We start from the raw sequence: 16,248 nt of genomic DNA on the forward strand, positions 1-16,248 counted from the left end.
CACTCGAAGAGCGGGCTGCAAATGGCGTTGCAGGCAAGGAGTCTTGTCCATATCCGAGTCAATCGAACCATCCATCGAGGGGGTTTTGCTTGCCTGGGCTCCTCGTCGTCGGCTTGGCATAGGCTCAGTCCAGTCCTGCGTCGGTCGTCCTACGTATCAGCATCTCAATACCGCATCACCACGATTCCAAGCCGTTGAGTTCCATGCCCATAATATTAACGTGAAAACAAACAACCCGAAAAAAAGACCACCGTCTGCAGTCGAAGTTTTGATCTTTATTTTCAGATCCGAGCTAGCTTGCCCATAAAGCCTTAATGTTCATCATGCCCTGGCCAACCCAACGATGCAGTATAACGGCAACGCGCAACTCCATTTGAGAGAGAATTTTCCCAGAAGCCACCACAGGGTTTTCGTAACATGATATCCTTTCCCTGCCGGCGCCTCAAATCTGTTTTCTTCCTCCCGCTTTCACCTCATCATTACCAGACTTCTCGGTGGGAAAAATCTAGTAGCGCTTGCCCTCGCGCAGAGTGTCGGCGTACTCCTCGAGCGGGGATCTGATGAGCTTGGTCTCCTTCCACAGGTTGGGGGTGAGGAAGCCGTAGGTGTTGGAGACGGCGACGAAGGTGGCCTTGAGGGTGTTCTCGAGGGTCTTGGTGGAACCGGCGGAGGAGGTGTAGGCGTCCTCGACACCAGCAAGCTGGAGGAGACGCTTGACGGCGGGGGAGGCGACGAGGCCGGTACCGCGGGGGGCGGGGATGAGCTGTGGGTGCGCGCATTAGTAACCAACTTCTGATTTTCCTTCTTTTCCGTCTTCCACCGAAAACCACGACGCAGCGAGCGGGATATACATACACGGACGGTGACGGAACCGCACTTGCCAGACTCCTTGGTGGGCAGGGAGTGGGGCAGACCGAGGTTGGTACCCCAGTATCCGCGACGGACGGGGATGACGCTCAGCTTGGCGATGATGATGGCGGCACGGATGGCGGTAGCGACTTCCTTGGAGGTCTTGATGCCGAGACCGACGTGGCCCTCGGAGTCACCGATAAGGACGATGGCCTTGAAGCGCGTGCGCTGACCGGCACGGGTCTGCTTCTGGACGGGCTTAATCTGCAATTGGGGAAAAGAAACCACAGGTTAGCATATTGTCCCTCTGTTTCCCTTTCTCAACTCAATTGCAACAAGAACAACCCCATCGTATCCGTAAACCTATGACGAATTGCAACCCCTTCCCCAAGATCTCCAATTGCGCATTGTCGGGCAAATAGTCGGTTTGCGATAATTTTCGATCTCGGGGGTTTGGAAGTAATTCGTCGTAGGTCTTTCGGTCTTCGGGATGTTGTTGTTGTTGTAGCAATTTTGTTGCGTGGTGTTGTGTGCGCGCACCTTCATGACCTCATCCTTGAGCTTGGGCAGGAAGAAGTCGACAATCTGGTACTCCTTGATGGGCAGGGAGTGCAGGTAGATCTCCTCCATGCTGTTGATCTTGCCGGCCTTCACGAGACGGCCGAGCTTGGTGACGGGCTGCCACTCCTTCTCCTCGCTCTTTCCGCCGCGGCGGCCGCGACCACGACCACGTCCACGGCCACGGTCACCACCGCGGGATCCGAAACCACCGCCACGGGGGGCGCTTGCACCACGGTCAGCCATAATTGTCGATGTGAGGTGAGGGGAGGGTTGCAGAGGAAAAGAAGTTGCTGCTGCGGTTAGTGGTGGTTGATGGGGGGGAAGTTATTTCGAGATTCGTTCACCCACGACTTTTTTTGCGGGGGTCTGTGGTGGCTGTCAGGGCCGGACTAGGACATTATTTTTGCAGTTGTGCACCGGCCTTTTTCGGAAGGCGGGCTTTGGCGAGCCCTAACGGACCTGAGGAGGAAAGAGGTGGCCTGAGCTCCGAGGCAGACTTTTCGAGGTGCTCGGTGAGCAAAGTGGGGGTTCTGGGTTCCGCGGGATAGCTCACCGAGACAGACCGAAATCATATCATCCGGCTCCACTATTGGCGCATGGTGGGTGAAATTCCCCAAAGTCGCAGACTCAATGCGCTCCAACCACACTCCACTGATAAACCAGGGTCGATCAATGCCTTGGGTAAACAAACCGTGACCCAAACCGAACCCCGCGCAGTCGCAATTTCATGTGAGTCACTGTCCAGTTCATGTTGCAGTCGTCGTCGCGGCGCAAAAGCTCCCAAATGCAATGTCCCAGGGTTGTCATCATTATCGTGGGCCGCCTATGTACACCAGCCTTTGTCACCGCCGATCCCCGCCTTCATTGCTTGTGCTCTCTTCCAAACGACGAAAAATTTGGGCTTACGAACCTCCCCCATGCGCAATGCAAACTCCATGAGCTGTGAGCCGGATATCGTACATGAGAAAAACTAGAAAAACCAGAAGTGGGGTTGGGAGGGTATCGCAACTAGAAGCAACTTGCGCTGCAAAGCCACCAGGTGTGTGTGCGGGGGTAGAGTTATTTGTTTAAGCTGAAATAGTCGTATGATATACTCGTAGATGTGGAGTTGAGGGTTTGAATATGGACTTATTAGCAGTGCGGTTCTCTCCCATTCTTTTACTCGTCCTTCCGGATGAGCGAGTCGGAGGGCTTGACCCGTTGCGCCCATTCGCTATGCATATGTTAGTTGGTGAGACGATTTCTCTGATGGTGAATAAACTCACGTCCAGCTTCCGTCGTATACTCTGCGCTTCTCAGGGGAACCCCATCCGGCCTCCTCCATGGCAGTCTCAATGACACAGGCAGTCACGCCGGTGCCGCAGCTCGAGACGATGGGCTTCTCAGGGTTGACGCCCTTCTCCTTGAAGATCTGCTTCAGCTTCTCGGCCGGGTAGAAGGCCTTGGTCTCGGGATCCAGGACGGCGTTGAAGGGGATGTTGATCGAGCCGGGCATGTGGCCTGACGACAGTCCCTCTCGCGGCTCGGGGTCCTTTCCGGTGAAACGCCCCGGCGACCGCGCATCGATAACCTGCACGCCCTCGGCGCCCTCCTTGTTGTGATCCAGCGCAATCTCGCGCACCTCCTCGAACTCGGCGACCTTGCTCTCGTCCAGCTTGGGGATCGGGTAGGGACAGCACTCGACGCTGTACAGCTCGCCGGACTCGGTGGGCAGCTCCTGGTCAACCCACAGCTTGAAGTTGTTGAGGAGGTGGACCTTGGGGTGGCCGAAGATCTTGAGGGTCCAGCCGACGCGCGGGGCGCTGAAGATGCCGAGCTCCTTGCTGTCGTAGACGACGACGGTGTCCTCCTTGCGGATGCCGAGCTCGCTCATGGCGGCGGCAAAGTCCTTTGCGGAGGGCAGCATGTGGGGGTAGGGGCTGCGGCGGTCGATGACCTTGTCGAGGTCGAAGAAGCGCGCCTTGGGGATGCGCTGCTGGCGGAAGACCTCGATGCCGGTGCGGCCGTCATTGGGCAGGAACCAGGAGGCGCAGAGGGGGATGACGCGGGGCTCCGGGCTAATCTTGGAGGGCGGGTTCTTCTTGAGGGCCTCGTCGAGCTCCTTGGGTGTGACGAGATAGGAGGAGAAGGAGCGGCGCAGGGCGAAGGCGGCGAGGGGGCGGGCGCATTGCCATTGCGGCAGCTTCGCGGCGGTGCGCGACGACCGGAAGATGGCGACGATGGCCATCGTGTGTGTGTGTGTGTGTGTGTGTGGTGTGTGGTGGTTTTCCTGCTCTAAGGAGTTCTGAATCACCTGGGTTGGGTGGTGAGCGATGTCAGATGGAGGTCGGTCGGGAGAGGACGGGACGGACGACGACGATGACTGCGGCGGCGGACGGGGGATCGGGTCGTTTATCGGTCGATGACAACGGCAGCAGGGCGGGCAGCCCGGAACGCAGGGCCCTCAGAGGGTGGCAGGAGAGAGGGAAGAAAAATCACGAAGGCCAAAGCCGCAGAGGCATTGCATGTGGTTGGTTTGCGTGCGGGGTTCGGAGAGGGGAAGCTACGAATGAGGCTTGACCTTTTTTTTCTAAGGCGGTTGGCAGTAGTGAAAGACGTAAGTGGAGGAATTTGCGGTGGTGGGTGATGGTGGTGTTGTTTGAGCGGGAGGCCGGTGACCGGTGGTGGGCAAGTTTTTTGGAGAAGGGCGACCGGCGGCTGGTGTCGTTATGAACGTCGACCAGTTGGCAACAAAGATGGGAGTCGCAATGGAAAGCGGGAGACAGCGACTGTCCGGTAAAATCTGAGTGACCACCACCTACAAAGGTAGCGCCAACTGGTTGGTTCCAGTTTCCATCGCGCCTCCTCCGCGGGCAATCATTGGGCGGGTCCAATCCAGTTCAGCGTCAATGGGAACCCATCAATGGGACTTTACACGACGTGGACAGCCCAGGGCATGTTCCCTGGCTGCGCCTGCCCTCTGAACTTCTCAAGAGATAAGCGGAAGGTGGTCGGGGTCCGCTTCGGTGACTGGCCGGCGCCTTGAGCGTCCGTCGTTGGCTGACAATGGCCACTGCCAGACTGCCCACGCTTTTTGCTTGGTCAGTGGAGCAGACTAATAACCTGGAAGGTAAGGTAGCACGCCAACGGTCCACCAGCAATCAGTCGCTGCTGTGTGGTGTTCATGGGCACGCGAACGCTCAATGCGGGGAGCTTGGGCCATGTCGCCATCTTTTTTCGACGTGATTGACTGGCTTTGGGGGGTGCCCTGCTGTTGCCCCGCAGACGCTGCGTCCCGTACGAGTGTCCCGCGTCGCAACTTCAACAAACAAGAGCCGTTGCATGTCAGCAAGACAAGCTGCTTCAGCTTGACTTACCTAACATCCGCCAACTTGTGTGTCAATGCTGATGCCAACCTCTTGCAAACACAAAGAACAAAAAAAACAACCATAACCCATCTTGCATGAAACACCAACATCATGAAGGTCAAGATTACCCGCTGGAACACCGTCGCGACGTGGCGGTGGGATATCCCCGAGGACGACGTCTGCGGCATCTGCCAAGTCCACTTTGACGGCACATGCCCAACATGCAAATACCCTGGCGATGACTGCAGCCTTTGTGAGATGGCCATTCTCTTGTCGACTTGTTTCTATTACTGACCACATCCAGTGTCTGGCAAGTGCGGCCACAACTTCCACATGGTATGCTTTCTCATCAGCCATACCGTCCCGTCTTTCTAACACAAACCACAGCACTGTATCATGGAGTGGATCAAGCAAGACTCAGCCAAGGGCCAATGTCCCATGTGTCGTCAGAGTAAGTCCTTCGCCAACCTTCCCGGATGGGCGTGCACTGCTGACATGCTCCAGAATTCGAGTGGGAGAACCAGGTCCCCGAGGTTGGAGTCGAGCGATAGTCTCCGTATTGATTTCTCCCTGGAGTTTTGGCGTTTCGTTTTGCGAGAGAAAGTAGAGATACCCAAGTCTGGCGACAAAGAGGGTCGTTTTGCATCAACAGGAAGACTTCGGTATGAAGCAATAGCATAGAAGAAAACCCTGTCAGATTACCTGGTTTTGGTAATCAACGAGTGAGCGAGGACAAAAGTATTGATTGAAATCGAAACTGCCACAGAGTGTTGATTGTCCCTCTTCGTTCATCAACCTTATGGTCTTGTTCCTTTACCTCTGTGCCCAGCCTTGATGAGACTGAGGAATACTTTAGCTTCGACAACAACATGACCACAAGATTTCAACTTTTCAAGGTTCACAGCCATGAAGTAATTGAATCAAATTCTCTTCGTCCCCAACAATATTCCCAATTTTTTTCTAAATTCGTTGACACTTCCTCCCATCTCCAAGCTCAGAGGGAGGTCGTCGTTGGCTGCATCACATGCAGGATCACGACCCCTACTCGCAGTCACGTGGTGATAAGCGATGTGATACGCTACCCCAGATCGACCTCACTCCACCATGCCGCCTTACAGCAACTCCAACTTCCGTCCCTCCCTGGACCCCATCGCCGAGTCCTGCCCCCTCCACCTTGACAAGGGAAAAGATGCCAACCGGCGCATCGCGCCCCAACCCGACGACGCACCAGAGAATCCCCGCGACCGCCGCTGCCGACACAACAGCAACAACAACACCACACACAAGACCAAATCCTACGCGACATCAGTAGACCTGCACCGTCTCATGATGGCCGACGTCCCGAGCCCCGTGGTCGCCGACCAACAACACCCAGCTCCCGGCGCTCCCGGCGCTGCCTCCCTATCATCATCACAGACGCAAAAGACAGCCGACGCCAAACCTGCGCCCGCGGTAGAAACCGTCGTCACAGACACCGACGCCGACCCGCAGCAGCAGCAGCAGCAGCCCGCAGAAAACCACCAACCCTCCGACGCCCCCGCGACCCCGAAGCTCGACCCGGCCGGCTTCTTCACCCTCGTCTCCAACGCCAGCACGAACACGACGCACCACCCGACCGTGCGGTACATCTTCGCCGACGACGACCCGGACGTGCTCACCTCCGCGCTCGCGGCGCAGCACGCCGCGAACCAGGCCTCTTCATCCTCCTCCTCGGCAGCAGCGGCGGGAGCACCGACGAACAACCGCGCGATTTTGTTGGATGTCGTCCCTGGTAAGGATGGGCGGTGGACGGTGGCTTCGGCGGCGAGTTTGAGCGCCGATTTTGCGGTGACGCAGGCGAGTATTGAGAGGCAGGAGGGGGAGAAGGAGGGGGGCGGGATGGTGTTGAAGATTGATGGTGTCGAGGGCGAGGGGAGTGGCGGTGCTGGGGGTGCGGACAAGGCGGAGAGTTTGCCGAGTTCGAATAGTGCGGTGGCTAAGTCTAGCGGGGAGGAATACGGGCCTTTGTTGGAGGATTTCGAGAGGAAGATGAGTGTGTTGAGGAAGGTTGTTAAGGCTGGGGAGGGGAGGGCCGAGAAGGCGAGGGAGACGAGGGGTGCGGGCGAGGAGGGGAAGGGGGATGAGCAGGAGTGAAGGCTGCAGTGAGGTTTTGGGTTTGCGTTGTTATGTTTATTGGAAGCGCCTTTTGGACAGGGCTGAGGATCGCGCAGTTTGTGACGAGGTAGGTTACTCCCTGAGGCGGTATTCTGACGGTTACTGACAGCTTCGCAGACGTGTTTTGACGACAAATGTGTCCGTGATGCTGCATGTGTATGAGTAACGAATCATGAATTACGACTGGGACAAGGCATTATAGACGCTACTACACGGCCAGGCGGATGGCTTGGTGTTATCCTAATCAGTAGAAAGGACTTCGCGGTCCAGTTTTCGGCTCGGGTTGGAAGAATAGAACAATTTTTGACAGTACGCTGGTGTCATCGATGATTGGGTATTGGCCGGCTTCGTCTCCCGAATTAATGTCTTCCCACGGCGCCTCTTGAGCAACTAGAGTATCACGTGCCCGACTAATGTATCGTCATCGAGACATGAGAGAGGACATCCTCTATTTACCTAAGTAAAGAGAAATCAAGATCACACTCATTGAGGCTGTCCCAGACTTTTCAGGTAAAAGAGGAAGCTTTCTTCAGGTCCAATGGCTGGTTATCCTTGCCTTCGAGTTCGTGCCTGCTTTCCGTACCTGTTTCGGCGCCGTCCTTCATTAACATCTCCATCCGAAGCAGAATAAACAACGGGCAGAAATTGAAAGATGTCAAGTGATGTTTGAGTGGAAAACTCATAATTATCTCTTTCTCAGCACCGTGGCTTTGCAGCTTTCTGAGAGTTGTGGTGAAAAGCGATGTTGTGTGGTGGCCAGAAGCGAATCCCATGCAATCGGTTGTTTGCGCGGATGGAACTCTGCCTCAAAGAAGCTTCTTTCGCTTTAAGTATAGGTGCGGCACTTTAGATTCACTCACATTGATACCTTAAAGTTATAAAAGCACAAGGTGTAGCATGTAGCGTAAGCCATAACACCACAAACAGTGGTTCTGATAGATGGAATGGTGATGTTTCTCTTTGATGATGAAGTTAAAGAGTCACTATGAGATGTCCATGCTGTTGCATTATATGGGTTCTTTTGTAGCATTGCAGACCAACACTTGTCATTATTACGATGGGAATATCATAAGGATGACAAATATAGAAGACGACGTGTGGGCATGACGACAGCTGTGATGCCAAGACGGGCAATTCCACTCAGCTTTTCCATTTACACAAGCTCACCAAACTATATATCTGCGTTCTCCAAACTCAGCCCATATTTGCCGTCTGCGGGAGAACGAAAACAAAATGGCAAACTTCCATTATATAATTATGTTTCCGTAATCGCAGCTGTTGCCGTAAGGGGATATCTGTGCTTCATATCCAGACTTACACTTTGTGGTCTCATCACACGTCTGAACAAGAGGAGGCGAGACGGATCTCAGCTATACATATATTTATATATTCCCTGTTCTCTTTTCGCAGACATAAAGGCGGCTAGATGAGACTTTCGCTTGGAGGTTCTGCAGCCAGTGTCTGGGCAATGAAAAATTAAGAGTTTGTGCCTCTCAAGTGATTAGAAGGTATCGTCGCAATACCGAGCAGTAGTATGCACGCTATCTCTGGTTCTACCTGCTGTCTTTCGTCATGTATTACCTTATCAGTACGACTTCTCGTCTTCTCTGCGGATGAGACTTTTCCCAAAGGGACGGCGCTGAGTTCCCACAGGGAGCAGCTCCGCCCACAGCATTCCCTTACAATGCGGGATGGATGAACTTTGATCACCATTACATTTTTGATCAGGTCAACTGAGATGATAGTCAAGGCGCTTTCTTATAGTAAATCGCTCGTCTGTGTTTGAATTGAGATTAGATTCACTGAATCTGAGAAAGACGAGCAACGGTTCAAGAATGCTCAACATGCTGAGGTTCGTCTGCATATAAAATCAATTGTCAGGATCTAGCGAGTAATAAGCATGCAACCCAATCAGTTGTGGTGTTGATAGAAAGTGCTAGGTAAGGTACTCAAATGGTCAATACGACGAGCCTGTATGGAGGTTCCCATCAGCTTAAACGAGCCACAAGAAGTCTGACAACTGCCGCGCTCGCAGCATACTGAATTTGAACCGTCTTGTCAGAGTATTCTTCGTAAATACGATCTGTACGAGAGAGGTGATTGAGGACAGAAGAAGTGTTCACCGTTTCCAAGCGCTATGTTGTGCTCAAGCTAAACCTCGCCATCTGCGTGTGTCGACGGTATTGATCATGTGGTCGTCGCAAAGAATTGCTTGTTCACCCTGGAGGAAGCTTTATCATTCGGGAATGACAATAATTTATAGAGCCGTCTACTCCACAGAGCTCTTGCGTTCAGGTTGACATGCGCCAGCACGTTTTGTCCGGGCAAGTGATGGGTTGGCGCGCATGACAGGCTGGGCCGAGATTGGTTTAAAAACAAGAAACTTTTCGTTACCAGCAGTTGCCACAAATTGGGGTCTGGTGTCAGCCTCTACGAATGACCAGTCAGCTTGTTCGATTCGTCGGAACTTGTAGAAACGAAAGCTACGCTGTGGTGTGTTTCAAGGGACGTCTGGAACCAGTCTCAGGAATTCTATCGTGAATAGCTGCCCGATGACAGGCCAAAACAGGAACACGAAGAGGAAATAAGAGGTTGATAGCTCTGTTTCGCCTTGGCGACCGAAGTTCTCAGACTGGACCCGACGACGCAGGCAGACCTGAGAATGAGGCAGGAATCATACGTCTCGCCCCTTTGGAAGAAATTCTTCGTTCTCTAACATCTGTGAGACCATATGGACAACAGCGAATGTATATATCTTGAGAATTGCCGGCAGAGTTTGATGTGATGCCTTCCCGTATAAAGCCAAGCTTCGTCAGCACGTCTACCCATCAACGCCAGTGTAGACTTCTCTGCTCTCTGAGCTATAGAGCCGTTCTGATGACTGGTACATTTACGATTTGTAATACCATTGGGATTGGCGGCTTGGGACTTCGAGCTGCCGAGGAACACTGGTTGATGTTATCCATCCTTTCTTTGGGGGTATTCATATATGAATCTGAGGTCGATGACAAGGTGGACTAGATATGAAACGCCCTTGACATAATTAAGTATGCAACCTCGGGCTTACGGCGAGACGTTCGAAATCCCTTGAGAGCTTGCAGACAACTGGGAAGCTAGACTGTTGTGGTGCGAAATATCTGCGGTGCGAAACTTCTCGTTAATCATTTCCATAGATATATGTAGATTACCTAAATATGAAAGCGTGATTGAACAGCACTGGGATTTGTGGAGCTTAAGGCTGAATGTTTGTCTGATGGAAGCTTCATTGAGCTGTGAATCGTTCACTTATCTAGAAAACCCACCGGCCCCGTATATAAAAACCAGCTGCTTTGCGTCTGCTTCGCGTCCTTCCTCAACAATGAGTCTCAAACACAGTCCCATGATTCATGTAAACCCACTCTCAGACGGATTCAAGTATTTTGATAGCATGCCATATTGTTTTGACTATCCTAAATGACAATTGGGTACAATTAGCCCGAGACCATAGAAGATGAAGGAGAGAGATAAATGATGGTTTCAAGGGTCGGTTTCCCAACCAGATCACTCCCATTGATGCCTCTTTTCTTCTGCGTTAGATAGAAGTAATCATCAATGCAAGTCAAAGGTGGCGAAAGCTTCAATTGGTGTGGCGTAAAATCTGACCATTCAGCGTATAGAACTCTTTCTATAGGTACCTAAGCCGGGCAAAGATAGCTACCGGACTTGCGACGTGCAAGGAACCTACCAATTCGTGTTGGCCTGTGTTACGACCACGAACTTCAGGCTCACCTTGAAATAGAGCAAAGATGAGGTCGTACCAGATGATTGCAGCCACCACAATGGGCGCGCGATGTGCTTGAAATCCCACAGTTAGGTTTCTGCCATGTGGAACCATGTGGAAGCTCTGGCTGAGGCGCTCCGTCAACATATCCATGGAAGGATTATGATGTGACACGGGCGACGCCAGTTCATCATCGTCCTGTGTCCCTCGTCGATTCATCAGAGTCTAGTTGTATGAATAGGCAGACATTGAAAATCCACTGACAATCCTTCCCCTGAAACCAACAACTGTTTTCGGGAATTCTGTACGGCATCAAGGGCCCTGTGGCAACTCTATGGTTTATTCACCAGCAGAAGCGAGAAGCATCAACACATTCAGACATGTCATTGGTGTGTGCCTCTCTCCACCGCGAGAAGAGAACTAGTATGATGTGCCTTTTATCGTTGGTCAGTATGTTATGGACGAGGCAACGCGTCGAAGAAATCTAATTTAGCGATGGATGGCACTGAGAAGTAATGAAGTAGACTTCATTTGACGTTAACGCCTGCCTGTCTTCAAGGCGAGAAGGATTTACAACAGCACGTCAAGTAAAAGCTGACTGCGTGTTCTACACTAAAGTCCTCAGAGGATGGAACGAATAGTGGCGCCGTCAAGGGCGAGACTTGAGGCCTTAGACTTCCTCAATTTCTGCGTATAAACCGCCTGAGAAGACCAAACAGTTCTAGAGAGGTACTTGGTGATTAGTATTCCAAGTATCCGCATAGACTTTGGCGGTATGAACGAGGAGGTTGGGTCCATCCGTTCCGTGAGAGAGACCTACAAGTTCTTTGGAGTAATCAGGATTCTATGCCCAGACACCCAACAACACACGATACACTAACATAGGATGTCTGCGCTTGCTTTTTTCCGTCGGTCATCTGAGAGTTGTTATTTGCGAATCAGCTTGAAGAAACAAGCGTGCTTGCCGTTTCCCGCGTGAGCTTGCTACCGCCTCGGCTCGAAATGTACGTAATGTTATGGGATGAGGTAAGAATCCTCAAGCTCACAGCAGACACATCATACCCTCAAGGACATTTGCTGTGGAAACGAAATCCGTTGTCAGCGCTCAAGTGACCAGTTTATATTCATCAGACCCGATCCTGACTCAACAGGCTGAGGTGGCGCTGCGGCAGACGGAGCAGCTGCAAGTAGATAGAGTCAAAGCTAATCTTCTCATGTTGGCAAATGTGTTGGTGTAATGATGTGAGCTCATACACTATTTCGCTCAACCGGTACAAAGAAATAAAATTTGTGTAGCATGACCCCAGAAAAAGAGTGTAGACTTGAACATGCCCTGAGATTATATATATCAACACGTTTCTGCATCTAGAGACTCCTCTATAAGAAAATTTGCTGTTACCCAGCGTGTCACTGGTCTCTGAGAAACAGAGAGATTCAAGCAATCTCCTAAGGCAAGACAAGTTACCCTCCATATCCAGACACGGTTCAGTTCATGGAGCTCCATCAAACTAAGGACACAATGAATAAGAAAGGATACTCCAACTCCTTAGGGGACGGACGGTGAAGATCCAGAACAACTTGCTGCCTTAAAACCCAGACACTACCTGAAGGTGCCAATCGGTGTAGTAAAGGCATGAATGTAGAGGAGCGGGCTAACGAGTATTGCCTGTAGTGACACCAGCCGTCTGCATAAGGTATGTGATCCTTGAAGTAACCAGCTTCTTTGATAACAGTGCAGCATTGACGGCCCATTTATAAAGCTTCTGATGCTGAATGCTACTGCCTGCATGTGCTAAATGAGGAGCTCTCCGGCGGTAGACTAGATTCTGCTATCCTCAAAGCCACTGCACTACAATGAGATCCTTCATCCAAGAACCGTTCATCAAGCCCGAATGTGCCATGCAGCTGATTTCTGCGTATTCTTCTTTGAGTATGGGCATAAAACTGCATAACATCGCGCAAGACGGACAACAGGAGATGTACCAGCTCAAGCCTTTAGTTGAGCATTCTGATCTACGTCAAGGGATTACGTTCACCACAGAGAGTAATGCTTGTACTATGACTCTATAATGAAAGAGAAAATCATGAGCAGGGCTTTTATTACTATTCAAAGAAGTGCATCTGCTTCAGTTTCATCTACTTCTGTATATACCTCCAACTAACTTTTGTGTTCCAATCATCCAAACTGACCTAACAGACATCCACCACCCCACCATATGCTAACAGATGTCGTAAAGTCCTGGCTATATAAGAAAGGACGAGATAATGCTGACGCACTGATTCAAAACAAGGAAGAATGTACCTGTATCCTGGGTTTGGGAGATGTGGCCTGATAAAACCCGTCTCCAGCCAGATCAGAGTGGAATTCCAAGGACACAAACACATTCTGTCGACACCTGCGTCTTTGGTTTTTGATGATTAGCCTCTGATTAATCTTTGACCGGCGAGGAAGACGGACGTCAAGTTTTGACGTCGGGTGACTAGTCATCATCCATTACCCAGCTTATCCCAAATACTCTTGTCGAGGCCCGTCGGATCTCTGCTGGTGCCAGAAGCATCGTGCAGTCGTGGCACATTTTCGCCTTGCTGGAGGATCACTGTATCGGTGGGACTTTGGGCCTTTTATCTTGGGCTGCAGACAGGAAAAGCCTCGTTGGTATCGTTATATTGGAAAGCCGATGTTCTTTAGCGAACGATATGCCAAGAACCTGACTCTGTTCTGACATCGAAGCCGGCCAATTGACGATCATGTCACAGGCCAGAAACCAATATTAGCAGGATGAGACACCAAGTATTCACATCGATTGATATCATTTCATTTTCCTGACTCGGGGTATTTCCTGAATATTAAGAGCCGACATTCCCAAGACCTCGTAACCGGTACTCAAAACCCTAAGGCTGTCCTGCCTTGTAAGCCCTGACATAGTCCCCGGCCCTCGAACGCCGTGCTCAGTTGTTCATAGTAAAGTAGTAAGGCTCCTCTAACTCCATGCATGCCTCTTCTGAGAAAGCAGGGTATCCAATGATCTGCTTCGTGTATCGTGCTCTAGCGTAGCGCAAATATCAAAACTTTTTTTGGTTTGTGTAATGTGCTGATATATATCCGTGGGTCATCCCACCGGATGCCGAGGACTCTGTATATCCTCGGAAATGGGGTCTCGTGGGTGGTGAGGGCCGGACGGACATGCAAATAGCAATGCGTTTTCCGGCTGGGCGGTTGAGGCAGATGATAATGGCTTCATCCAAGCCCTGTAGCAGACCCCAAAGAGATCCGCGTATTCCTCCCAAGCCACCGCAAGCCCAGCGAGAATTTCCGCGCGCGTGGCCGAGGGGGCGGGCGGGGGCGTGGCGTGGCGTTCGTCGCACATCGACACGTCCGCCCGTCGTCTCATCCGAAAAGCCTCAACCCCGCGTCCGACCGTCGCCGGGGTCCATCAGCTCGAGCGCGCAACGCAACGCCGTCGTTCGAATCGTCAGGATCCACACATCACGTTATACGTGCAGCGATCGGAGTCCGTGATTCTTTTTTGTATGTGTTTGCTGTCCCTGTCAGCCCCTCCGTGCGGTTCTGACATTCGCGTGATTGTCCGTTCACTTGGTGCCCAAATCGGGAAACCCGCTCGCCTGCAACACGTCGTCCTGTTGCCACCCCGACCCGATCTTCGCTACCGATGCCGGCAGAGTCGGGTCCTGTTCGCAGTTCGTCCCGTCCCAAATGCGCGTGCTGAAGCCGCCTGCCCAGGGCGCCGAGATGTCGGGCAGCGCAAGGGGCTTGCCGGGGTGCGAGAAGCCCTTCTGCGAGGAGTCGTCATCTTCGTCGTCATCGGAGTCGTCTATCAGGATCTGGGAGTTGAAGATTTCCAGGTCTGGCGGCGGCTGCTGGGAGCTGCTCGTCGCTGCGGGGACGGTCGGGTTGGCGGTGCTGCCGCCCGGGGGCACGCGCTCGATCTCCACCACGACCTCTCGAGTCCTATAGATTGCCATCTTAGGCTGTTGGCCGCCTTCCAGGTCGGCAGTTCCGATGGATTCTCGCCGGGAGCCGGGGGCGGTGCTGACTGCTGCGGTGTTGGTGCCGCGGGTTAGGTTGGAATTGAGTTCGATGGGATTTGCTGGGCGACCAGCTGGTGTGTTGCGGTTGTAGTTTGGTAGTTGGAGGGAGTACTCTGAAGGGTGCCATGAGTTGCGGTCGCCGTTCCAGTCTGCGGCGGAGAGAATGCCCATGTCACGTTTGCGGGCGACCTTGCCAATGAGTTCGGCCATTGACATTTCGATTTTGAGTTTGACCATGTAGGCCAAGGGGTGGAATTGCATGTAGCTGGGTGATATTAGGATCATGAAAGCACGAAAGAATGGCAGTCAGACGCCGGTGACTGAATGCACTTACACGAAGGTGTTGTTCAGACTCATCATGGCAATGATGAGCACATCCATGCTCAGCGAGAACCCGATAATGAACATGTTGAACCTGGTCAAACGCTTATACTTGGTCAAGCCGTGCATGACCAAGTTCTTCTGCACGATGCGGACGAAGTAGATGTTGAGCGCGCCGTCGACGATGAGGTAGATGACCTTCTCGCAGCGGTCCCACCAGTCGTTGATCTCGACATAGCGATCCGAGACCTGCAGGCGGGCCGGGATCCAGATGTTGTAGACGGAGATGTTGATCGCGGTGATGAGGACCGCCACGCCGACCTTGACGCGCCATGCCAATTTCCTATTGGTGAGGAGAATTGCGCAGCGGTTGATGATGATTTGAAGTAAGAACTGGACTTGCAGTGCCCATGTTGTCAAGATGGTGAAGTAGAACGCAAAGCTAGAGACGCGCCATGTTTAGTATCTGCTGCGCCGGGCGGGCATGTTCAAAAGTTGGCCTACCTTGGAGGAATGATGCCCTTGAGATGCAACCAGCAGATGACGCTGAATATCGAGCACACCAGGATCTCTAGCCAAATCATCCAAATGTACGGATTGCGCAGGATGCGGTCGCCCTGCCGCCTGTACATCGCCGTAGTCTGCCGGACCGCCGTCCACGTCGTGAGCCAGCCGAACCCGAGGGTGAAGCCCCAGGCCAGCGAGGCGATGACCATGTCATCTTCGGTGACCTCTTCGAGCTTGAACTGCGGGGAGAGGAGATTGCTCATGATGAACCAGCCAGGACATCATAGCAGGTGTGCCTGAACATCCAACAATTGAATTGATATATGGGGGGTTTCCTTAATCCATGAGATGAAGATGCTTCATTCCAAACAACAACGAATCAAAGTTAGCAAACTTGAGAATTATCAGCAAAACGAAAGAAATTGTCTTCGGAGGAAAGACTATGATGTTTTGTTGTTGTTGTTGTTGTTGTGTGGAAAGGGGTTAAGTGAGAAAAGAGTGAGGCGAACACACACACCAGACCATTTACTTACAAGTGGCATGGTCCACGACGTCATCCGCAAGACCCGACCTGGACAAAATGCCTCGGGTCTTCCGATCTCTATGGGCAAAGAGAAAAAAAAATTGCGATTGGGGGGCACACAAATCGAAATCCGAGAACGCAGGAAGCGCGAGCACGGGAGAAGGGACGGGGTAACA

General features: G+C 52.3%; 5 protein-coding genes across 5 annotated transcripts; 2 read left to right on the forward strand and 3 right to left on the reverse strand.

Moving 5' to 3' along the window:
• Positions 1-505: 505 nt before the first annotated feature.
• RPS2 (40S ribosomal protein) lies at positions 506-1,653 on the reverse strand (the record flags this gene model as incomplete). Its single annotated transcript, XM_053184544.1, has 3 exons — positions 506-763; positions 856-1,113; positions 1,390-1,653. The coding sequence occupies 3 exons, from the start codon at positions 1,651-1,653 to the stop codon at positions 506-508; spliced, it is 780 nt and encodes a 259-aa protein (XP_053031500.1).
• A 915-nt stretch (positions 1,654-2,568) lies between these two features.
• COL26b_011892 (uncharacterized protein) lies at positions 2,569-3,637 on the reverse strand (the record flags this gene model as incomplete). Its single annotated transcript, XM_053184545.1, has 2 exons — positions 2,569-2,623; positions 2,676-3,637. The coding sequence occupies 2 exons, from the start codon at positions 3,635-3,637 to the stop codon at positions 2,569-2,571; spliced, it is 1,017 nt and encodes a 338-aa protein (XP_053031501.1).
• Positions 3,638-4,868: 1,231 nt separating this feature from the next.
• Positions 4,869-5,308, forward strand: COL26b_011893 (uncharacterized protein; the record flags this gene model as incomplete). Its single annotated transcript, XM_053184546.1, has 4 exons — positions 4,869-5,010; positions 5,062-5,093; positions 5,145-5,208; positions 5,262-5,308. The coding sequence occupies 4 exons, from the start codon at positions 4,869-4,871 to the stop codon at positions 5,306-5,308; spliced, it is 285 nt and encodes a 94-aa protein (XP_053031502.1).
• A 553-nt stretch (positions 5,309-5,861) lies between these two features.
• Positions 5,862-6,890, forward strand: COL26b_011894 (uncharacterized protein; the record flags this gene model as incomplete). The annotated part of the gene is made up of 1 exon (XM_053184547.1): positions 5,862-6,890. The coding sequence occupies one exon, from the start codon at positions 5,862-5,864 to the stop codon at positions 6,888-6,890; it is 1,029 nt and encodes a 342-aa protein (XP_053031503.1).
• Positions 6,891-14,262: 7,372 nt separating this feature from the next.
• COL26b_011895 (uncharacterized protein) lies at positions 14,263-15,812 on the reverse strand (the record flags this gene model as incomplete). Its single annotated transcript, XM_053184548.1, has 3 exons — positions 14,263-14,986; positions 15,056-15,484; positions 15,547-15,812. The coding sequence occupies 3 exons, from the start codon at positions 15,810-15,812 to the stop codon at positions 14,263-14,265; spliced, it is 1,419 nt and encodes a 472-aa protein (XP_053031504.1).
• Positions 15,813-16,248: the final 436 nt, after the last annotated feature.

Source organism: Colletotrichum chrysophilum (assembly GCF_026319265.1).
Source record: "Colletotrichum chrysophilum strain AFK26 chromosome Unknown scaffold_155, whole genome shotgun sequence".
NCBI lineage: Eukaryota > Fungi > Ascomycota > Sordariomycetes > Glomerellales > Glomerellaceae > Colletotrichum > Colletotrichum chrysophilum.